This window comes from Stegostoma tigrinum, chromosome 19 (genome assembly GCF_030684315.1).
Source record: "Stegostoma tigrinum isolate sSteTig4 chromosome 19, sSteTig4.hap1, whole genome shotgun sequence".
NCBI lineage: Eukaryota > Metazoa > Chordata > Chondrichthyes > Orectolobiformes > Stegostomatidae > Stegostoma > Stegostoma tigrinum.
The window spans coordinates 57,129,393-57,154,780 of record NC_081372.1 but is presented as its reverse complement, the minus strand read 5'-3'; the positions used below and the strand labels follow the sequence as shown (position 1 = coordinate 57,154,780).

The 25,388-nt window shown below is 47.2% G+C and overlaps 1 protein-coding gene across 5 annotated transcripts in view; it reads left to right on the top strand.

Annotated features, from left to right (window-relative positions):
- LOC125461596 (myosin light chain kinase 2, skeletal/cardiac muscle-like) overlaps nucleotides 1-25,388 on the top strand; it is a 63,605-nt gene that overhangs the window by 27,575 nt on the left and 10,642 nt on the right. For all 5 annotated transcript variants that reach the window (XM_059652865.1, XM_059652868.1, XM_059652869.1 and 2 more), the window contains 6 exons: nucleotides 4,170-4,263; nucleotides 8,646-8,755; nucleotides 10,333-10,474; nucleotides 14,635-14,705; nucleotides 22,071-22,199; nucleotides 24,175-24,327. In XM_059652865.1, the coding sequence (XP_059508848.1) occupies nucleotides 4,170-4,263; nucleotides 8,646-8,755; nucleotides 10,333-10,474; nucleotides 14,635-14,705; nucleotides 22,071-22,199; nucleotides 24,175-24,327 (699 nt within the window). The remainder of the gene's footprint in view (nucleotides 1-4,169; nucleotides 4,264-8,645; nucleotides 8,756-10,332; nucleotides 10,475-14,634; nucleotides 14,706-22,070; nucleotides 22,200-24,174; nucleotides 24,328-25,388) is intronic.

Sequence of the window (25,388 nt, the reverse complement as noted above, 5' to 3'; positions counted from 1 at the left end):
CAGTGTGTAACAGTGAGTGTTAGTGTCAGTGTGTGACAGTGAGCAGTAGTGTCAGTGTGTAACAGTGAGTGTTAGTGTCAGTGTGTAATGGTGAGGGATAGTGTCAGTGTGTTATGGTGAGGGATAGTGTCAGTGTGTAACAGCGAGGGATAGTGTCAGTGTGTGACAGTGAGGGTTAGTGTCAGTGTGTGACAGTGAGGGATAGTGTCAGTGTGTAACAGCGAGGGATAGTGTCAGTGTGTAACAGTGAGTGTTAGTGTCAGTGTGTGACAGTGAGGGTTAGTGTCAGTGTGTGACATTGAGGGATAGTGTCGGTGTGTAACAGTGAGGGTTAGTGTCAGTGTGTAACAGCGAGGGATAGTGTCAGTGTGTAACAGTGAGGGTTAGTGTCAGTGTGTGACAGTGAGGGATAGTGTCAGTGTGTGACAGTGAGGGTTAGTGTCAGTGTGTAACAGTGAGTGTTAGTGTCAGTGTGTAACAGTGAGGGATAGTGTCAGTGTGTGACAGTGAGGGTTAGTGTCAGTGTGTAACAGTGAGGGATAGTGTCGGTGTGTAACAGTGAGTGTTAGTGTCAGTGTGTAACAGTGAGGATTAGTGTTAGTGTGTAACAGCGAGGGATAGTGTCAGTGTGTAACAGCGAGGGTTAGTGTCAGTGTGTGACAGTGAGGGTTAGTGTCAGTGTGTAACAGTGAGTGTTAGTGTCAGTGTGTAACAGTGAGGGTTAGTGTCAGTGTGTAACAGCGAGGGATAGTGTCAGTGTGTAACAGTGAGGGATAGTGTCAGTGTGTGACAGTGAGGGATAGTGTCAGTGTGTGACAGTGAGGGTTAGTGTCAGTGTGTAACAGTGAGTGTTAGTGTCAGTGTGTAACAGTGAGGGATAGTGTCAGTGTGTGACAGTGAGGGATAGTGTCAGTGTGTGACAGTGAGGGTTAGTGTCAGTGTGTAACAGTGAGGGTTAGTGTCAGTGTGTAACAGCGAGGGATAGTGTCAGTGTGTGACAGTGAGGGATAGTGTCAGTGTGTTATGGTGAGGGATAGTGTCAGTGTGTAACAGCGAGGGATAGTGTCGGTGTGTAACAGCGAGGGATAGTGTCAGTGTGTAACAGTGAGGGGTATTGTCAGTGTGTGACAGTGAGGGTTAGTTTCAGTGTGTGACAGTGAGTGTTAGTGTCAGTGTGTGACAGTGAGGGATAGTGTCAGTGTGTGACAGTGAGGGATAGTGTCAGTGTGTTATGGTGAGGGATAGTGTCAGTGTGTAACAGCGAGGGATAGTGTCAGTGTGTAACAGTGAGGGTTAGTGTCAGTGTGTGACAGTGAGGGTTAGTGTCAGTGTGTGACAGTGAGGGATAGTGTCAGTGTGTAACAGCGAGGGATAGTGTCAGTGTGTAACAGTGAGGGATAGTGTCAGTGTGTGACAGTGAGGGTTAGTGTCAGTGTGTGACAGTGAGGGATAGTGTCAGTGTGTAACAGTGAGTGTTAGTGTCAGTGTGTGACAGTGAGGGTTAGTGTCAGTGTGTAACAGTGAGGGATAGTGTCGGTGTGTGACAGTGAGGGATAGTGTCAGTGTGTAACAGTGAGGGATAGTGTCGGTGTGTGACAGTGAGGGATAGTGTCAGTGTGTAACAGTGAGGGATAGTGTCAGTGTGTGACAGTGAGGGATAGTGTCAGTGTGTAACAGTGAGGGATAGTGTCAGTGTGTGACAGTGAGGGTTAGTGTCAGTGTGTGACAGTGAGGGATAGTGTCGGTGTGTGACAGTGAGGGTTAGTGTCAGTGTGTGACAGTGAGGGATAGTGTCAGTGTGTAACAGTGAGTGTTAGTGTCAGTGTGTGACAGTGAGCAGTAGTGTCAGTGTGTAACAGTGAGTGTTAGTGTCAGTGTGTAATGGTGAGGGATAGTGTCAGTGTGTTATGGTGAGGGATAGTGTCAGTGTGTAACAGCGAGGGATAGTGTCAGTGTGTGACAGTGAGGGTTAGTGTCAGTGTGTGACAGTGAGGGATAGTGTCAGTGTGTAACAGCGAGGGATAGTGTCAGTGTGTAACAGTGAGGGTTAGTGTCAGTGTGTGACAGTGAGGGATAGTGTCGGTGTGTAACAGTGAGGGTTAGTGTCAGTGTGTAACAGCGAGGGATAGTGTCAGTGTGTAACAGTGAGGGTTAGTGTCAGTGTGTGACAGTGAGGGATAGTGTCAGTGTGTGACAGTGAGGGTTAGTGTCAGTGTGTAACAGTGAGTGTTAGTGTCAGTGTGTAACAGTGAGGGATAGTGTCAGTGTGTGACAGTGAGGGTTAGTGTCAGTGTGTAACAGTGAGGGATAGTGTCGGTGTGTAACAGTGAGTGTTAGTGTCAGTGTGTAACAGTGAGGATTAGTGTTAGTGTGTAACAGCGAGGGATAGTGTCAGTGTGTAACAGCGAGGGTTAGTGTCAGTGTGTGACAGTGAGGGTTAGTGTCAGTGTGTAACAGTGAGTGTTAGTGTCAGTGTGTAACAGTGAGGGATAGTGTCAGTGTGTGACAGTGAGGGATAGTGTCAGTGTGTGACAGTGAGGGTTAGTGTCAGTGTGTAACAGTGAGTGTTAGTGTCAGTGTGTAACAGTGAGGGTTAGTGTCAGTGTGTAACAGCGAGGGATAGTGTCAGTGTGTAACAGTGAGGGATAGTGTCAGTGTGTGACAGTGAGGGATAGTGTCAGTGTGTGACAGTGAGGGTTAGTGTCAGTGTGTAACAGTGAGTGTTAGTGTCAGTGTGTAACAGTGAGGGATAGTGTCAGTGTGTGACAGTGAGGGATAGTGTCAGTGTGTGACAGTGAGGGTTAGTGTCAGTGTGTAACAGTGAATGTTAGTGTCAGTGTGTAACAGTGAGGGTTAGTGTCAGTGTGTAACAGCGAGGGATAGTGTCAGTGTGTGACAGTGAGGGATAGTGTCAGTGTGTTATGGTGAGGGATAGTGTCAGTGTGTAACAGCGAGGGATAGTGTCGGTGTGTAACAGCGAGGGATAGTGTCAGTGTGTAACAGTGAGGGGTATTGTCAGTGTGTGACAGTGAGGGTTAGTTTCAGTGTGTGACAGTGAGTGTTAGTGTCAGTGTGTGACAGCGAGGGATAGTGTCGGTGTGTAACAGCGAGGGATAGTGTCAGTGTGTAACAGTGAGGGTTAGTGTCAGTGTGTGACAGTGAGGGATAGTGTCGGTGTGTAACAGTGAGGGATAGTGTCAGTGTGTGACAGTGAGGGTTAGTGTCAGTGTGTAACAGCGAGGGATAGTGTCAGTGTGTAACAGTGAGGGTTAGTGTCAGTGTGTAACAGTGAGGGATAGTGTCAGTGTGTGACAGTGAGGGTTAGTGTCAGTGTGTAACAGTGAGGGATAGTGTCGGTGTGTAACAGTGAGTGTTAGTGTCAGTGTGTAACAGTGAGTGTTAGTGTCAGTGTGTAACAGTGAGGGATAGTGTCGGTGTGTAACAGCGAGGGGTAGTGTCAGTGTGTGACAGTGAGGGTTAGTGTTAGTGTGTGACAGTGAGGGATAGTGTCAGTGTGTAACAGTGAGTGTTAGTGTCAGTGTGTGACAGCGAGGGGTATTGTCAGTGTGTAACAGTGAGGGTTAGTGTCAGTGTGTGACAGTGAGGGTTAGTGTCAGTGTGTAACAGTGAGGGATAGTGTCAGTGTGTGACAGTGAGTGTTAATGTCAGTGTGTAACAGTGAGTGTTAGTGTCAGTGTGTAACAGTGAGGGATAGTGTCAGTGTGTGACAGTGAGTGTTAATGTCAGTGTGTAACAGTGAGGGTTAGTGTCAGTGTGTGACAGTGAGTGTTAGTGTCAGTGTGTAACAGTGAGGGATAGTGTCAGTGTGTGACAGTGAGTGTTAATGTCAGTGTGTAACAGTGAGTGTTAGTGTCAGTGTGTGACAGTGAGGGATAGTGTCAGTGTGTGACAGTGAGGGATAGTGTCAGTGTGTGATAGTGAGTGTTAGTGTCAGTGTGTAACAGTGAGGGATAGTGTCAGTGTGTGACAGTGAGGGATAGTGTCAGTGTGTGACAGTGAGGGTTAGTGTCGGTGTGTAACAGTGAGGGATAGTGTCAGTGTGTGACAGTGAGGGATAGTGTCAGTTCCACGGGGCTTTATTGCCATTTCCTGTTATCGTGAGTTGCTGTGCTTGTGCTGAGTATCGTTCTGTCCCTGGTTGTTTGTAGGGGTCGGTTTGGCAGTGTTCACCGTTGCACAGAGCGATCCTCTGGGCTCCAGCTCGCCATGAAAATAATTAAAGTGCGATCTGCCAAAGAAAAGGTAAAGCCTGGATGTTATATATCTATCATTGAAGTCATAACTGTTCCATCCCTGCTGTTTCACCCTCCATCCTGCACGCGATAGGGTTGATCTACACTCCGTGTTGGATGTTATTAACAGCGTCAAACACGTGGTTTCCCCGCGATATGCTTCTGAAGTCTCTGCTATGCACCGCTCTGAACGGGGACAATCTCCCTGAGCACAGGGTCTCAGTGGTTAACACTGCTGTCTCTCAGCACCAGGGACCCCGGTTCGATTCCAGCCTCAGGCGACTGTCTGTGTGGAGTTTGCACGTTCTCCCTGTGTCTGAGTGGGTTTCCTACGGGTGCTCCGGTTTCCTCCCACAGTCTAAAGATGTGCAGGGTAGGTGGATTGGCCATGCTAAATTGCTCATCGTGTTCAGGGAGGTGTAGATTAGGTGGGTTATAGGTGGATGAGTCTGAATGGATGCTCTGAGGGTCGGTGTGGACGTGTTGAGCCAAATGACCTGTTTCCACACCGCAGGGATTCTAGTAAAAAGATCCCTGCATGTCCATCCTGCTTCATTTTGCTCCAATTTGCTTTCCATGAAGTGTTTCTTCAGATACTGTCCATGAATTTCCTGGTGGGTGACTGTTGTTCAGAATACGTGATCGTTTGTGACTGAGTCCCTTGCATTGTGTCCTGTCCTCCATTGCATTCCCAAGCGGCGTTCCCAGTTTCAACCCCAGGAGCTCCCCCCACTTCCATTCCAAGCCTCTGCAGCTACACAATCCCCGAGCTGAGGAGCAGGCCATTCAGCCATTGAGCCTGCTGCTGGCCTCACTGAAAGACCTCTCTGTTTACACCCATTACACTCCCCCGTGCACCCCCACCCCCCCAACCCGCCTCCATCCCACAGCTCCTGACGCCTGCCTTTTCTGGAAGTTTCTGTTGAGTGGGAGCCCGTTACCCAATCCGATATTGTGTTCCAGCCACAACCCGCTATGTGTAAGCATTCCTCTTCGTTGCACTGGGGCCCTGTGCTATCTCTCATCACAGTGAAACTTCCAAAGTGCCCCCCTGGTTCCCACTGAGCATTTCACACCCCACCTCCCTCCCCGAAACCCCACACCCCCACCCTCCTCTTCCTCAGCCTCTCCCAGTCCCCATGCATTGGGTGGCAGGCCCTCAGCTCTGTCTATCCCATTGAACAGAGCCTTACCCTCACACCTACCCTCCCTCTCAGAGCCACAATCGCGTTCCCCTCATCATCATTTCACACTCCACTCCACATTCAAACCATTTCTCTCTATCCAGTATCTCTAACCTTTCTCTCTGTCTCTTTCTCTCTCTGACTCTGTATTCACTCTCTCTCTTTCTCCCTCTCTGTCTCTCTCTCTCCCTATCTGTCTCTCTCTCTCTACCCCTCTCTCTCCGTCTCGCTCTCTTTCTCCCTCTCTGTCTCTCACTTTCCTCTCTCTGTCTCCCTCTCTCTTTCTCTCCCACCCTCTCTCTCAAGTCTCTCTATCTTTCTCCCTCTCTGTTTCTCACTTTCCTCTCTTTCTCTCCCACCCTCTCTCTGCCTGACTCTGTATTAGCACTGTCTCTCTTTCTCTTTCTGTATTTCCCTCCCTCTCTCTTTTTCTCTCTCAGCGTCTCTCTGTCTTTCCTTGACCCTTCCTCTCTCTGCCTCACTCTCTCTATTCCGTCTGTATCTCCTTGACTGTATTCAATCTCTCTCCTTCTGCCTCTCTCTCTCTCTCTCTCTCTCCCTCTCTCATCCCGACTGCATAATTAGGATATTCTTTCATTTCTTAATTGGCTTTACCGAAGGCCAGGAGCTGTGAATTGAATTTGACATTTTAATTATCATTATGTGTGGCTCTCACTGATGTCGGTGCTGCAGCGTGTCAACTTATAAAATTTTTCTCTGTATTTTTCATGTAAAAGTAAATGTGACAATAAATTTCTATTCTGTTCGAAGTAGCACTTCATGGAGTGAGCCGCCTGGTGATTGAAATGACCCGGAAAATTTACGTTCTTTTCTGCCTGTTGCTGCACCCCCCCCCCCCACCCCCGCCAAAGGCCTCATACTCCCCACACAGCTCCATAGTTGAACTGCTCAGCTGTTCCTCCTACAGCTCAGCCGTGCCAGGCAGAGGTACACACTGGTCCCTATTGATGCCAATGAGGTGTGAAGCAATGCCAGCGACCTACAGCATCCCCTGACCCTTGAGGCTCTGTTGCCCACTCCCATATTTGTTGAGTTTCCCTTCTCACAATTATTATCTCCTGGCCACCCAGCGCATTGCCTCCCACCTCCAGCATTCAGCTCCCCACCGTCCCGATAAAGCCCCAGGAACACCCTTGCCTTTCACTGAGCAGTACTCCAGGGCTGATCATGGCTCATCCCTCGTGCCTGACTTGGAAACGATCCCAAACAGTGACTGATCGGATCCCTGTCTGACCTCGTTGCATCTCCCTGACAGAGCACAAATCCCCAGATTGACCCGAACAATATCCCTAACCCTTCCCCTAACCCTGACCCTGACCCTATCCCTGACCCTGACCCTGACCGTGAACCTAACCCTAACCCCAACCCTGATCCTAACCCCAACCCTAATCCTAATCCTGACCCTAACCCTAGCCCTAACACTAACCCTAACCCTGATCTTAACCCTAACTGTGATCCTGACCCTAACCCTAACCCTAACACTGATCCTGACCCTAACCCTGACCCTGATCCTGACCCTGATGCTAGCCCTGACCCTGACCCTGGCCCTGGCCCTAACCTTAACCCTAACCCTAACACTGATCCTGACCTGAACCCTAGCCCTAACCCTGACCCTAATCCTGATCCTGATGCTAGCCCTGACCCTGACCCTGACCCTGGCCCTAGCCCTAACCCTAACCCTAACCCTAACCCTAACCCTAGTCCAGATGGGTTGCTATGGACCTGTAGGGCTGGTTGTGGCCCACTGCCTGGACTGTAATTTTATTCCATTCACTGGTGGGAAGTGGCAGTTCTAGTTGGTTCAGCATTTATTGCCCGTCCCTAGCTGCCCTTGAGAAGCTAATGATGAGCTGGATTCTTGAACCACTGCAGTCCATGTGTTGTAGGTTGACCCACAATGCCCTGAGGGAGGGTACTCCTTACACTGACCACCCTACTGCCCTGCGGCTGTGACCAAGCCCCAGGATTGATACTGACTCGCTGTGCCACTTCACCCTTGCTGGACTGAACATTGACCCCTTGACCACCTGAGGCCTACTGCTCTTAGGCTTTCGGAGTGCGCCAAGTATTTTTCGCACATTGTGACCCACACTGCAGGTAAGACATTGACGTAACACAGTGCTCTACACTGTTATGGCCACCACTTCCCTCAACTGATCGTTGCAGGTACACACAACAGGCCAGTAGCCTTTGACAAAAACAAAATAAGACAGCTGTACTGGGAGGAGCCTGGACATTCTCAATGAGGCAGCAGAGTGTAAGAGGCGAGGCGTGGCAAGATACCTGGGATGCCCGATAAGTGCTAGGGGAGAGGTTGCTAAGCCAGCAAGCTCAAAGCCTTGAGATGTCCCCTGCGGTGATATATGAGCCTGACCCTGTGTACAAAGTGGCCTGGCAGCGAGATTACAATGAGAGGTATTGGTGCTGTCTCGAGTGCAGGATTAGAGTGGTGACCTGTATTCCAAACGCAGCGTCAGAAATATGCCGTGGTGATGTGGTGAAGCTGGAAGCCAACCACGATGGACCAAGGATGTAGACAGTTGGCACCCTTATGGCATGCCCTGAGAGTCCAGGGGCTGCTGGGCAAGATGCTTACCCGAGTAAGATGCAGGCCACCAGGAGCCGAGCGTTACCAGCTCCCACTCACAATGGGATGACTGGGGATGTAGCAGCCTGCATTTTGAAGATGCAAGGTTAGGTGATAACGGGAAGTAACACACATACAAGTAGGGCCCTGATCACTCACACCAGATTCTCACCCTCCCATTCAAACCTTAGGGACAACATTGGGTTTTTATTTCTCATCACTGAGATTCCTCAATTACCCGATCTTTGCATCTTCTTTGCACCAACAGGCTCACCATTGGCCATGTCATTCAGGGCCTGGGAGAAGGAACCCCCCTCCCTGATCTCTGTCTCTCTCTCACTCTCTCTCTCTCTTTCTCTCCCATCAGCCAGTTAGGAACATGACCCTGTGAAATTGTCTCAGAGATAATGGGAACTGCAGATGCTGGAGATTCCAAGATAATAGAATGTGAGGCTGGATGAACACAGCAGGCCAAGCAGCATCTCAGGAGCACAAAAGCTGACGTTTCGGGCCTAGACCCTTCATCAGAGAGGGGGATGGGGGGAGGGAACTGGAATAAATAGGGAGAAATTGTGAAATTGTCTGTTTGTTTCTCTCTAGGAGAGTATCACCAATGAAGTACAGGTGATGAATTTGCTGAACCATGTCAATCTCATTCAACTCTATGATGCCTTTGAGACCAGGAGTGAGATGATTCTCATGATGGAGTAGTGAGTATTAATGTCCTGTGCGTGTGTGTGCGTGTGTGTGCGTGTGCGTGTGTGTGTGTGTCTACATCTGCGTCAGTGAGTGTGTGACAGTGAATCTGTATGAGACCGTGTCTGAGTGTGACTATAGCTGTATCAGTGAGGGTGTGACAGTGTGTGTGAGTGTGGTTTCATTTGTATCAGTGTGAGTGTGTGTGTTCATTACAGTGCCTGTGAGATCACTGGTTCTGAGGACACAGGAATCTTTAAGAAGAATTATTTCCTCCTTTGGCCTGTTATGTCTGCGCCAGATCTTTGGGTACAGCGATCTAATTAATCATATTCCCTGTGCTGAGCTTTGTGCAAGGCAGTCCTGGTCCCCAATGAGTGTAATGAATGAAATTGCCTTGTGCGCTCTCTCAGACATGTTCTCACTCAGAATAGGTACATGCCAATGTTTTTCCAGTGTTTTCAATCACAGGCAGAGCCCCACCAAACAGTCTACGCTGTGAAAGTGGGCATATCTCAGCCCCTCACTCTCTCAGACCCAGCAGTCTATCTAAAAAAGGTGCCACTTGGGACTGAACTGGTCTGTGCCATGCAGGAGGATGGCAGTATTCTGACACTGATCATCAGATGCCATTTCCACCACGTCCAGCAAGATACCACCACCAGACACATATTCCCCTCCCCTCCCTTGTCCGCCTTCCACAGGGACCATTTGCTCTGGGACACCCTGATCCACACGTCCTTCACCCCCAACACCTCCCCACAGCCCTACATCACCTTCCCCTGTCACTGGCGAAGCTGCAACACCTGCCTATTTACCTCCTCCCTCCCCGGTATCCAAGGGCCCAAACATAGCCTTCAGGCGAAGCAACGCTTCACCTGCACTTCCAAGAATCTAGTCTACTGCATTCGCTGCTCACAATGTGGTCTCCTCTACATTGGGGAAACAAGGTGTAGGCTTGGCAACTGCTTCGCAGAACATCTACGTTCCGCTCACAAAAAAGACCCTGAGCTACCTGTTGCCTGCCACTTCAATGCACCACCCTGCCCCCTGGCCAACATCTCTGTCGCAGGCTTGCCGCAGTGTTCCAGCGAAGATCAATGCAGGCTGAAGGAACAACACCTCATTTTCTGCTTGGGGACTCTACAGCTTCGGGTCTCAATACTGAGTTTAATAATTTTAGGGCCTAAACTCTCCCATGCTCCTGCTGCCCCCCCATTCCACACACACACAGCCTGCCACTCCACACCCCCTGTTGTTAGTCACTAACAGTCCTCATTTAACATCTATTCACCCTCCCATTCTAATCGTTAGCAACTCCTTTGTCTGTCCAACTGTCTTTCTCACTCTTCGGGGCTCTATCTTATCGTTTACTCCCTACCCCACCCACCTCCCTATTTACTGCATATAAACTGACGTTTTCCCAGCCACCATCAGCTCTGACGAAGGGTCACTGGACCCGAAATGTTAACTGTTCTCTCCTCCACAGATGCTGCCAAACCTGCTGAGCTTTTCCAGCAACTTTGCTCCTGATTTACCGCATTCGCAGTTCCTTTGGTTTTTATTCTGACACTGCGTGTTTTCCTTGCAGTGTGGAAGGTGGAGAGCTCTTTGAGAGGATTGTGGATGAAAACTACAGTCTGACAGAGCTCGACGCAATGGTGTATGTGAAGCAGATCTGTCAGGGTGTACATTACATGCACAACATGTATGTGCTACACCTAGACCTAAAGGTAAAGTGTACAGGGACCAGCAGTGCGTTGGTGCACACAGCCAAGGGAGGCAGGGTTCAAATTGTGTTCCCTACACCCAGCACTCAGTGTTTCCACTGGCCAGGGCAAACGCCAGCAACATTTATAACACCAAAGCTGTGTCTTTGCAATTATTACCATACATCATCCTGACAAACTCTTAACCCCTCACTTTAACACTCTCATATACCTCACAGTCCTCACTGTATCAGTCTGATATACACCGCACCCCTCACTGTAACACACCGACATACCCCACACCCCTCACTATAACACACCGATACACCCCACACCCCTCACTGTAACACACCGATACACCCCACACCCCTCACTGTAACACACCGATATACCCCACACCCCTCACTGTAACACACCGATATACCCCACACCCCTCACTATAACACACCGATATACCCCACACCCCTCACTATAACACACCGACATACCCCACACCCCTCACTATAACACACCGACATACCCCACACCCCTCGCTGTAACACACCGATATACCCCACACCCCTCACTATAACACACCGATATACCCCACACCCCTCACTGTAACACACCGATATACCCCACACCCCTCACTGTAACAGACCGACATAACCCCCACACCCCTCACTGTAACACACCGATATACCCCACACCCCTCACTGTAACACTCGGTTATATCCCACACCCCTCACTGTAACACACCGATATACCCCACACCCCTCACTGTAACACTCGGTTATATCCCACACCCCTCACTGTAACACACCGATATACACCACACCCCTCACTGTAACACACCGATATACACCACACCCCTCACTGTAACACTCGGTTATATCCCACACCTCATACTGTAACACACCGATATACCCCACACCCCTCACTGTAACACACCTATATACCCCACACCCCTCACTTTAACACACTGATATACCCGACACCCCTCACTGTAACACACCGATATACCCCACTCCCCTCACTGTAACACACTGATAAACCCCACACCCCTCACTGTAACGCACTGATATACCCCACACCCCTCACTTTAACACACCGATATACCCCACACCGCTCATGTTACACACCGATATACCCCACATCCCTCACTGTAATACACCGATATACCCCACACCCCTCACTGTAACACTCGGTTATAACGAAACCCCTCACTGTAACTCTCAGTTAAACCCCACACACCTCACTGTTACACACCGACATACCCCACACCCCTCACTGTAACACTCGGATATAACCCACACCCCTCACTGTAACACACCGATATACCAAACACCCCTCACTGTAACACACCGATATACCCCACAGCACACACTGAAACACACTGATATACACCGCACCCCTCACTGTAACACTCCAATATACCCCACACCCCTCACTGTAACAAACTGCTAAACCCCGCACCCCTCACTGTTATACATTGATATTCCATGCACCTATCACAATCATATATCCAGCGCCCCATACTCTATCACGCTGATATATCCTGCACTCCTCACTCTGTCACGTTCACATATCCTGCACCCCTCACTCCATAACGCTGATATATCCTGCACCCCTCACTCTATCACGTTGATATATCCTTCACCGCTCACTCTGTCACGCTGATGTATCCTGCGCCCCTCACTCCATCACGTTGATATCTACTGCACCCCTCACTCTATCACGCTGATATATCCTTCACCTCTCACTCCATCACGCTGATATATCCTGCGCCCCTCAGTCTATCACGTTGATATATCCTTCATCTCTCACTCCATCACGCTCATATATCCTGCGCCCCTCACTCTATCACGCTCATATATCCTGTGCTCCTCACTCTATCGCGCTCATATATCCTGCGCCCCTCACTCTATCATACTCATATATCCTTGGCTCTCACTCTATCATGCTGATTTATCCTGCGCCACTCACTCTATTGCGCTCATATATCCTGCACCCCTCACTCTATCACGCTCACATATCCTGCACCCCTCACTCTATCACGTTGATGTATCCTGCACCCCTCACTCCATCACGTTGATACATCCTGCATTCCTCACTCCACAACGCTGATATATCCTGCGACCCTCACTCTATCACGCTGATGTATCCTGCGCCCCTCACTATATCACGTTGATATATCCTGCACCCCTCACTCTATCACGTTCATGTATCCTGTGCCCCACACTCTATCACGTTGATGTATCCTGCCCCCCTCACTCTATCACGTTGATACATCCTGCATTCCTCATTCCACAACGCTGATATATCCTGCGACCCTCACTCTATCACGCTGATGTATCCTGCGCCCCTCACTATATCACGTTGATATATCCTTCACCCCTGACTCTATCACGCTCATATATCCAGCGCCCCTCACTCTATCACGCTGATGTATCCTGCGCCCCTCACTCTATCATGTTGATATATCCTGCGACCCTCACTCTATCACGCTGATGTATCCTGCGCCCCTCACTATATCACGTTGATATATCCTGCACCCCTCACTCTATCACGTTCATGTATCCTGTGCCCCACACTCTATCACGTTGATGTATTCTGCACCCCTCACTCTATCATGTTGATATATCCTGCGTCCCTCACTCCATCACGCTGATATATCCTGCACCCCTCACTCTATCACACTGATATATCCTGCGCCCCTCACTCTTTCACGCTCATATATCCTGCACCCATCACTCTATCACGCTGATATATCCTGCGTCCCTCACTCTATCACGTTGATATCTCCTGCGCCCCTCACTCTATCACGCTGATTTATCCTGCGCCCCTCACTCTATCACGCTGATTTATCCTGTGCCCCTCATTCTACCACGCTGATATATCCTGCGTCCCTCACTCTGTCACGTTGATATCTCCTGCGCCCCTCACTCTATCACGTTGATGTATCCTTCCCCCCCTACTCTATCACGTTGATACATCCTGCGTTCCTCACTCCATAGTGCTGATATATCCTGCGACCCTCACTCTATCACGCTGATGTATCCTGCGACCCTTACTATATCACGTTGATATATCCTGCACCCCCCACTCTATCATGCTCATATATCCTGTGCCCCTCACTCTATCACGTTGATATATCCTTCACCCCTCACTCTATCACGCTCATATATCCTGCGCCCCTCACTCTATCGCGCTCAGATATCCTGTGCCCCTCCCTCTGTCACGCTCATATATCCTGCGCCCCTCACTCTTCCACGCTCATGTATCCTGCGCCCCTCACTCTATCACGTTGATGTATCCTGCACCCCTCACTCTATCACGTTGATATATCCTGCGTCCCTCACTCCATCACGCTGATATATCCTGCACCCCTCACTCTATCACACTGATATATCCTGCGTCCCTCACTCTATCACGCTCATATATCCTGTGCCCCTCACTCTGTCACGCGCTCATATATCCTACGCCCCTCACTCTTTCACGCTCACGTATCCTGTGCCCCTCACTCTATCACGCTCATATACCCTGCACCCCTCACTCTTTCGCGCTCATGTATCCTGCCCCCCTCGCTCTATCAGGCTCATATATCATGCGCCCCTCACTCTATCACGCTCATATATCCTGCGCCCCTCACTCTTTCACGCTCACATATTCTGCGCCCCTCACTCTATCATGTTGATGTATCCTGCACCTCTCACTCTATCACGCTCGTATGCCCTGCGCCCTTCACTCTTTCGTGCTCATCTATCCTGCGCCTATCACTCTGTCACGCTCATATACCCTGCGCCTCTCACTCTATCACGCTCATATACCCTGCGCCTCTCACTCTATCACGCTCATATATCCTGCCCCCCTCACTCTATCACGCTGATGTATCCCGTCCCCCTCACTCAATCACGCTGATATATCCTGCGCCCCTCACTCTATCACGTTGATATATCCTGCGCCCCTCACTCTATCATGTTCATGTATCCTGCGCCCCTCACTCTATCATGTTCATGTATCCTGCACCCCTCACTCTGTCACGCTGATATATCCTGCACCCCTCACTCTGTCACGCTGATATATCCTGCGCCCCTCACTCTGTCACGCTGATATATCCTGCGCCCCTCCGTGTAATTGTCTAATAAATTCGACGTGGATTTGTAACATTGATTGAAGTTGTCATTTCTGTTCTGTCTCGATAGCCAGAAAATATTTTGTGTGTGGACCATAATGGTAATCAGGTGAAGATCATCGATTTTGGATTGGCAAGAAGGTAGTGTACAACAGGAACACTGTGTTATAAAGACCATGTATTTTATTGCCAGTATTTCAGATCCATTACTGAAATAGTAAAAGAACTGACATAAAAACAATGGATTGTTGTTGAATTTCTATACTTTTAAAAAGCAAGTAACCTGACACTCACTGCTATCCTGTGGGTCAAGGTCTGCAGATGAGCTGACTTTGGTGAATGTGCGTACAATGGATATTCGGCCGGCAACAAGTCGCTGATTGGTCTGTGGACCAATGATCTGTCATCAGTGACAAAAACCTTCTGCCTGCCAACAGCAATATGATTGGCTCCCAGGGAGCTGAACAACTTAAGAGTGTGAGCATTTGTGAGAGGCTGTCAGATCTCTGTAAAGCTAGAAGCTGTCTTTTTTCTCTGCAGTAAAAAGAAACCCTCCTGAAGCCTGAGCAGTTGCTGTGAACTCTGATTCTTAGACACTAAGCCTGGGCCTTCTTAAGCCTGAAGTAGCTGTTCCATACCTTCTGCAAACAAATGTAAGTATCTAGACAAGGAGAATCCAGGAACAGTGTGTCTGAAAAATCAAAATGAATACCTCAGTAATCCCTGTGAACAGAGACTATTGAACTGCCTTCCCAGCCTTTCCTCCTGATCCTCTAATTTATTCCTGTCTATGTGTGTCCATTGGGGTAAGTTTATAAGGGGCACTAATTGGGAGACAACAATAATTCATAATAGTTTATCTGTACCTGGAATCTGCAGTCTTGTGATAAATAGTAATCTTTGTTCAGCATAGAAACTGGTCCATGCTTTCTGTCAACCTCTACATATAAACACAGGTAATTTGTGAAAAAAACCCTGATAAGCATCTGTCTCAGGCTTGCTGCAGTGTTCCAGCGAAACTCAGCACAAGGTGGAAGAACAACACCTCATTTTCCACTTGGGGACCCTGGAGCCTCTGGAGCTCAATATCGAGTCCAATAATTTTAGGGCCCGAGGCACCTTCTCCCATGTTCTTGTACCAACCTTCACACACCAGGCTTTGTTATCACATAGACTGCTACCACAAACAACACATTGTCAGCCACTGATGGTCCCTATAAGCTGCTACTTGTTCCCCGAAGGTGAACCTGACTCAGTCCTTTGTCCAATATTTTTCTCTGTGGGCCCCATTTCCATCTATCATTGACTCCTTCCCCTTACTCCCCTGTCCGTATATGTACTAACTGTTCCCTAGGTCCCATCAGGTCTGGACTCGAAATATTAACTCTACGTTCTCTGCCAGAGCTGCTGAGTTTATCCAGCAATTTCTCTTTTTGCAGGAAAATTGGGGAATTCTGTGAATTGGTTAAAATCGTTAACTTTTGAGATGAGTCTGAGCAGAATTGATGTCCAGCTCTCTACCTGCTGTGAAGGGCCACAGTATCAGGGATTGTGTACACACCATAAGGGTTCAATCTTGTTGCCAATATTTCCACACCTCAAGCCAGGTGCAAATGCCAAACCCTGTGGCAAGTTGAAATGAAGCCAAACAAGAAAAAAATGCTGGAAATGTCTTTGGAGGGAGAAAGTGAGTGAACATTTCAGCTCAACGAGCTTTCATCATTGGGGAATGGGAGAGACTGGAACAACACAGAGAGGAAAAGGGAAAAACAAATGAGATTAAATCCCAGTTGGAGTAGGCAGTGCCAATGAGGAATGATGATCAATGCTGCCAACTTGAGCACCCACCCTGGTAGGTCTTTGGTCAGGAATCTCAACAAGAGAGTGAGTGGGGTGGGGTACTGGGTTCAAGAGGTCATGGCAGGTCTCAAAGAGGGGGAAACACCATTTGAAGTAGGGTAACCCTCCAACGGGTTTTGATTGAGACTCCTTCCCCCACCCACACTCTCCATTTCCCTCCTTTGTTGAAGTGGCTGGGCTCAACATGTGGTGTAGCCTTCCTCTTGGGCTAAAGATACCAGTCTGAGGATGGCATGATGCCCTTAAGCAGCTCTTATTTGGCCATTCAAGCACCTCAATGGCCCAAGTACTTTCATTGCAGATGATATTAAAGGAGTTCAAATTGACCCTTTTATGAGGGGGCTTCATTTTGGTCAACTTTATATAGCTCTCACCCCACTGATTACTAGCTCCCAATATTTGTATCATACCCCCCCCTCTCATTAGAGACAACGGGCGGTGGTTTAGCCTGAGGGCCACCATTCCTCAGATGAGGGTTGAAGTTGAAGGAGAGTCGTTCATGGTAACCTCAGCCCATGTGGGAATTGTAGCCATTCTGTTGGTGTTACACTGCACCACAGACCAGCTGTCCAGCTAACTGAGCTAACTGATTCCCTCCCCATATTTACGCAATTGATTCAAACCAAATCAATTCTTAGATAATAACAAATTCACTTCTTATTTTTGTATAATAAAGATGACAGATTATATTCCCATGTTTCTCTTTACACGTTAAAATCCCAAAAGTCTCTTTCCAGTATGTCTAACAGTTTCTGAGATCTTGCTTTTTCTCGTAAAACAATCAGAAAGCTATCCTCCTATTCCAGTTTTGGAATATCTCCGTTCTCATACTTTTACAACAATCAGATCGATCCTCAGTTTTTTTACTATCATATTTTTTGTTGCGTGTCTGTTATCCCATGGTTCCTTCTTATTGATATAATGCTTGATGTATTAGGGCTTGTTGTCCCCTTTATGAGACCTCCACATACACCTCAAATTCCCTGCAGCTTTGTAGTTCTTGTTGTTTGGTATCTTTTATTAACTTGTGCTAAGTCTCACTGGCGTACTGCGCTGGAAATCAATCCCTGTTAATCCTGAGTCATCTAAAGGTTATAGAAATTATGCAAAATTCTCCAATGCTACTGTCTCTCAGACTAAGGTTACACAGAAAGCACAGATCAGGATTTTGCACCAGACATGAATTATTATTTATTGCAAGTGGTTAGGTATTAGCTGCAGGTGAACAATTATGAACCATCAGAATAGAACTCTACTGGATAAAACACGGACACTTCCCCATGTAGACCTTCCCTCTACACACACAGACACACAGACACACACAGACACACACACACACACACACACACACACAGAAAAAAAACATGGGTTTTATGAATGGAAGGAAAGAACAGGAAAGCAGTCGATGGTCTCTGTCGCACGGTTTTCTGAGATGGTCCTTGTGCTGATCAGAGCGCTGCTTCTTAGTTTTCCTTCACTGGATGCTTTCGCTCATTTTCAGGAGGCATTTATCAACTGGCTCAAACTTATAAAAAAGTCTTGAATTGTTAATTACAAGACACAGTTTACAGCAACTGGAAGAAATATAAACTGCTTTTCTTCAGGCTTAAAGTGTTTTTTTTAAGAAAGAGAACAGAGTGAGTTCCTCAGCACATGGATATCTGATGGTTTCCCCCTACTTTGTTCACAATCCCAAGCAGTTCAGCTACCTGGGAGCTAATTACATAGTTGTTGGTAGGCAGAAGGCCTTAAATCATCAGTAACTCATTACTGGTCCACAAACCAATCAACTACTTGTTGCCAGCTGAATCTCCATTTGTACACATTCCCTAACTTCAGTTTATGTATAAACTTCTGCCACTACTGCTTGAACCAGATGCTGTGTAAAAGCAGTTACAATGAGGGTCAAATTATTTATTTTCAACAAAGTGCATCAAATCTCACAACAACCCAATTTTTAAATAGTTCTTTTCCAATCCCGTCAACAATCAAAAATACAGAAACATTGAAAAAGGCCTTTACGTTGAACTTGATACTCCAGTAATATTATTGTTGACTGATAAAATGTAGTTGCCAAATTTTTAAAAACATGAGATGAAGATTTTTTATTTCTTTATTCCATACATTTAAATCCATGGCCCCTACTTGATTGTAAATCTCTTGCTTAGGCCGAACCTAATGTCAGCTATGAAGAAAATCTTCCATGTTTCCTGCAAATTTCTTCACAAATCTAACATTTATCTCTGCTACTTACAATTGAAAGACTCTGCCACCAATACATCTAACTCTCGGTCAAAACACCTTGTGCTAAATCTGGTTCCTTCAAATCTTTTGGCTCCTGTTTGATTTTGTATAAAATATTGTAACATTTGGAACTGTTTATGGCAGAGTGATACTTTGAATCACACCTGAAATCTCAGCTGACTACACCCTTAGTGCTTCTGGGATTTATTCACATTGAATTTCAACTTGTCAAAATTATGAATAGCATTTCTGTCCTCATTTCTATTAGTTCCAGTTCTCCTTTTGTACTGTTGCTGACAATCTGCATCTAGATGGTTTCGCAAATTCATTAACATTGCCTCCTCTACTTTTTGATTGCCTTCCTTGTGCAATGAATATTGTTAGGAAGCATTGTTTTCCTCAGAATTTGTTTTAAATTCTTCTGAAATTTGTTCCAATGTGCTTATCCACAAATTTAACTTTTGTCAGAACTAGAAGTCTGTTCATACATGATAGTTTGGTGCAGTCCAATATCCTAAATTCTAGCACAGATTTGGGAATTTCCAAATGAAATTTCTGCTGTCTTGCTTACAATCTACTGAATTCCAATATGTATTTTTCCATAGTACTGAGCTCAGTCTTTTTAAATTTGTCAAAATCTGATTACATCATCCAAGAATGTTGACAATCTGCCCAAACCTTCATCCATGTTCAAATCATCAGGCTCCATCTGCAGAAAAATCTTGACTTCCTCTCCTGCTTCTGTACGGTGCTGAAAGTGCTGAGACCTCATTTCCTTTTCGGTAAAGAAGTAACCCAGGTCCACATTATAATTCCATTCTTTCACTAATCAGAGGTCTCATTTTCAGAAAACAGGGGTGGATATTTAGATTTTGACTTAACCATCATCTGTTTCCAGTGGCATACTCCAAAATGTAGTTGCATTGAAACAGAATTCATGTCCACTCTTTGATGTGAGAGCTTTATTCTAGTTAACCGCACTGCATAAAATCTCACCCACTGATTCCCCACATTTATACATTAGTTCTCTTCTAATATATCCTATCATTTATTGGTCCATTGAGGCTCGGGCATGCCTTCAGGCTCCATTGATTGATCGATTGATTTTATTGTCATGTGTACCAAAATACAGTGAAAACTTTGCTTCCGAGCAGTACAGGCAGGTCACAGCAAGCAAAGGATGTACAGATCAAAAAGACTTAGAGGCTCGCGGGTTACATTGCAGGTTACATTATTTGAGGCTACAGTCCATTCAACAGTCTGATAACGGCCAGAAAGAAGCTGTTCCTGAAGCTGTGTGTGAGTGTGCTCAGGCTTCTGTACCTTCTGCCTGATGGAAGAGGTTGTAGGAGAGCATTACCGGGGTGCGATGGATCTTTGATGATGTTGGCTGCCTTTCTGTGGCAGCGAGCTGTGTAAATAGAGTCCATGGATGGAAGGTTGGCCTCTGTGATGGACTGAGCTGTGCTCACCGCCTTCTGTAGTTTCTTACAGCCCTGGGCAGAGCAGTTGCCGTGCCAGGCCGTTTAACACCTGGGCAATTTGCTTTCAATGGTGCATCTGTAGAAGTTGGTGAAGGATTTTATGGACATGGCAAATTTCCTGAGCCACCTGAGGAAGAAGAGGCTTTGTTGTGCATTCCTGACTGTCACATTTATGGGGAAGTCCAGGACAGGTTGTTGCTGACTGTTACTGCGAGGAACTTGATGCTGTTCACCCTCTCACCCTCTCACCCTCAGGTCAGTTGCTGGAGATGGGGGTGTGTTCTCCTCCTTTCCTTCTGAAGTCGATGACCAGTTCTTTAGTTCGGCTGATGTTGAGAGACATACTGTTTTCATTGCATCACGTCACCAAGCTCTCTACCTCTCTTCTGTATTTTGACTCGATGTTGTTAGATATCTGTCCCATTACGGCGGTGTTGTCAGCAACCTTGTAGATGGATAAAATCTCTGGGGCAGACAGAGTAAAATTTCAGACGAGGTTAGGGGCAAGCAAGTGGGCAATAATAGGGAGGCAACTGATTCTCCCACAAAGCCACTGCAGGGGAGAGTTTGATTGCTGTAGTGAGGCAGATGTAATGTTGCATCTGTAATTAGTAGGATGTCGTTGGTACAAGTAAGGAGGGAAAGGGATAGAGACTTGCTTGGGATGGGGAGCGCAAATTGAAACAATGGATGAGGATGTGAAAGAGAAGCAATATCTGCGAGGAGGGGGAAGTTTGGTGACGAGATGACGATGGAAAATGATGTGTTAAATATGTAGCCAGTAGAGGAGATGGTGAGGAAAAGGGAGAACCTGGTCAGAGATCTGGGTTGGAGAAGGAGAGGTACGAATATGATTGTGGTAAATGGGGGATTGGGAGTGGAATACAGGAGTCATTAAGACAAGCCATTTTTTTTCTTTGACCTGGTAGATATGTTGTCATTTTTATCTAACATTTCATTTAGTTATTTTTATTAATATAAATTTGGGAATACCATCCTACGCAGCATTAGCTCTAAGCCATTCACCATCCTGACATGGAAATATATCACCGTTCCTTCAGTGTGGCTGGGTCAATATCCTGGAATTCCCTCCCTCAGGGCATAGTGGGTCAACCTACAACACATGGACCGCAGTGGTTCAAGAAGGCAGCTCACCACCACCTTCAAAAGGGCAATTAGGGACAGGTAATACAAGCAAGCCAGCAATGCCCATGAATGAAAATACAAACACAGCTCTGAAGCTGTACTGCATTGGACAAGAGCTCACATTCGGTGTAATTAGTAACGGAAACATTGCGATTGTGAATGTTCTATCGCATACGTTCGTTTGGCCTTCATGCTAAAGACAAGGAGATACCTGTCTTCGTACAGACTTTGCCTCCCCGCTCAGAAATCATAACCTCTTTGATATCCACCTCAGACAACTAACTGGCAGATGATGCCACCAATAGTGCAGCACTCCCTCAGTAACCTACAGGCCTGCCCATCCAGAAATCAGCTTATGTCAGGCCTGAATCTACAACCTTCTGTCTCGAAGGAAGAATTTCTTTAAAAATTCATTTGTGTGATGTGGGCATCACTGGCTGGTCAGGATTCTGAGTGGTTTGGAGGGGAACCTGCAGGTGGTGGCATTCCCATGTATCTGCTACCCTCGTCCTTCTAGACAGAAGTGTTTGTGGGTTTAGAAGGTGCTGTCTGAATGCACCAACTGAGCCACAGAGTCAAAATTTAGATATTTCTGTCTTTCTTCACCTTGCTGCACAAATGCCCATGAACTTCCTTCTCTTCCTCCCCACCCCACCCCTTTTATTTATTGGCCAAAGGATTGAATGATTATAGGAGATACTGGAGAGTACCAGCAGTGTCTCTGTGTAGGATGGTGTCCTTCCTTCGCTTATCATTTCATTCCCTGCCTCAGGTACAAGCCCAGAGATAAATTGCGCGTGTCCTTCGGGACACCAGAGTTCCTCGCTCCAGAAATTGTCAACTTTGAACATGTCTCCTTCCCTACGGACATGTGGAGCCTGGGTGTCATCACCTACATGCTGTGAGTAACTGACTGTAGACAGAGTTCACTGTGATAGGCAGGGAGATTTGTGCTCTGAGTCTGGGCACCGTTTCAAGAGAGGGTCCCAGAGGTTAGCTCCAAAAGCATCAGGGAAACCTCGTGAGTGAGGTTGGTGGATGGTGGGCAAAGAGAGAGTGTGTTGTGTGGAGATACACTCAGGACCTTCAAGGATTTAGCCATATCTCAAATTTATGGCTACAAGAGGCTGAGGAGCTGATGTACACTTGCCCAGACAGGCCACATTTATTTGAATATTGAAGCTCTAAGAGGAAGGAAGGGGGAATACGATGACTCTAGAGGCCTCTAGTTGCTGTATTGGTTGACTAGGATCTGTCAGACTGACCTTTCTTAGACAGGCTGTGATCAGTTAAACTGGAACCCCCTCATGCAGTTTGGGATGAGTCCGACTGTAACCTTCTCTCCAATTCTGATCGGCATTTGGCAAACAGTAATCCACTCACACACAATCTAGAATCTATCAGACTGTAAACATTTTACACAGACTGGGCCCTGTCAGACTGTGACAATCTCAAAAAGACAGTAGATTGGTCACACTGTAACCCTCACACACAGACTGGATTGGTCACACTGTAGCCTCACACACAGACTGGATTGGTCACACTGTAACCCTCGAAAACAGACTGGATTGGTCACACTGTAATCCTCACACACAGACTGGATTGGTCAGACTGTAACACTCACACATAGATGGATTGGTCATACTGTAACCCTCCCACACAGACTGGGTTGGTCAGACGGCAACCCTCACACACAGACTGGATTGCTCAGACTGTAACCCTCCCACACAGCTTGGATTGGTCACACGGTAGCCCTCACACACAGACTGGATTGGTCAGAATGTAGCCCTCACACACAGATTGGATTTGTCAGACTGTAACCCTCACACACAGATTGGATTGGTCAGATGGTAGCCCTCACACACAGACTGGATTGGACACACTGTAATCCTCACACACAGACTGGATTGGTCAGAATGTAGCCCTCACACACAGATTGGATTTGTCAGACTGTAACCCTCACACACAGACCTGATTGGTCAGACTGTAACCCTCACACATAGACTGCATTGGTCACACTGTAACCCTCACACACAGACTGGATTGGTCACACTGTAATCCTCACACACAGACTGGATTGATTAGACTGTAACCCTCACACACACACTGTATTGGTCAAAATGTAGCCCTCACACACAGATTGGATTGGTCAGACTGTAACCCTCACACACAGACTGGATTAGTCAGAATGTAGCCCTCACACACAGATTGGATTAGTCAGACTGTAACCCTGACACACAGACTGGATTGGTCACACTGTAACCCTCACACACAGACTGGATTGGCCAGACTGTAACCCTCACACACAGACCTGATTGGTCAGACTGTAACCCTCACACATAGACTGCATTGGTCACACTGTAACCCTCACACACAGACTGGATTGGTCACACTGTAACCCTCACACACAGACTGGATTGGTCACACTGTAGCCCTCACATACAGACTGGGTTGGTCAGACTGTAGCCCTCACACACAGACTGGGTTGGTCAGACTGTAACCCTCACACACGCACTGGATATGTCAGACTGTAACCCTCACACACAGACTGTCTTGGTCAGAATATAGCCCTCACACACACACTGGGTTACTCAGACTGTAACCCTCGCACACAGACTGGATTGGTCACACTGAAATCCTCAAACACAGACTGTATTATTCAGACTGTAACCCTCACACACAGACTGGATTGGTCACACTGTAACCCTCAAACACAGACTGTATTATTCAGACTATAACACTCACACACAGACTGGGTTGGTCAGATTGTAATGCTTTAGCACAATGGCAGTGCTCCATAAGCATCCCGGTATTTCATGCTCTTTTATTTTTTTGTTGCTGCTTCTGTCAGTGTGCCTGTCTCTCTCCCCGTCCAGATTGAGTGGCCTATCACCATTTTTAGGCGATAGCGATGCTGAGACCCTCAGTAACATCCTCACCACAAACTGTAACTTTGATGATGAAGCTTTTGAAAACATCTCAGAAGAAGCAAAAGATTTTATTGCAAATCTGCTGATCAGGGAGAAAAGGTAAATTTGAGAAAATAGTTAAACATGGAGCTTGTCTGTGACCACCACGGTGTTTTCAAAAGTGTGTTCCAGTGAATGTCACAGTGAGTGTTTAAGAGAGTGTGACAGTGAGTGTGTCGATGGGTATGTCCGTGAGTGTGACAGTGAGTATATTGCTGGGTATGACAGTGAGTGTGTTGATGGGTATGTCAATGAGTGTGTCCGTGAGTGTGTCAATGAGTATGTCAGTGAGTGTGATTGTGAGTGTGTCAATGGGCATGTCAGTGAGTGTGTCGATGGATATGCCAATGAGTGTGTCAGAAAGTGTGTCGATGGGTATGACATTGAGTGTGAGAGATAGTGTGTCAATGGGTATGTCAATGAGTGTCTTGATGAGTAAGTCAGTGAGTGCTGGTGAGTGTGCCGATGGGTATGTCAGTGAGTGCTGGTGAGTGTGTCGATGGGTATGTCAGTGAGTGTTGGTGAGAGTGTCGATGGGTATGTCAGTGAGTGCTGGTGAGTGTGTCGATGGGTATGTCAGTCAGTGTTGTTGAGTGTGTCGATGGCTATGTCAGTGAGTGTTGGTGAGCGTGTCGATTGGTATGTCAGTGAATTTTGGTGAGTGTGTCGATGGATATGTCAGTGATTGTTGGTGAGTGTGTCGATGGGTATGTCGGTGAGTGTTGGTGAGTGTGTACATTGGTAAGTCAGTAAGTGTTGGTGAGTGTGTCGATGGGTGTGTCGATGGGTATGTCAGTGAGTGTGGGTGAGCGTGTCGATGGGTATGTCAGTGATTGTTGGGGAGCGTGTCGATGGGTATGTCAGTCAGTGTTGGCGAGTGTGTCGATGGATACATCAGTGAGTGTGTCGATGGGTATGTCAGTGAGTGTTGGTGAGTGTGTCGATGGGTATGTCAGTGAGTGTTGGTGAGCATGTCGATGGGTACATCAGTCAGCGTTGGTGAGTGTGTCGATGGGTATGTCAGTGAGTGTTGGTGAGTGTGTCGATGGGTGAGTCAGCAAGTGTGTTGATGGGTATGTCAGTGAGTGTTGGAGAGTATGTCAAACGGTATGTCAGTGACT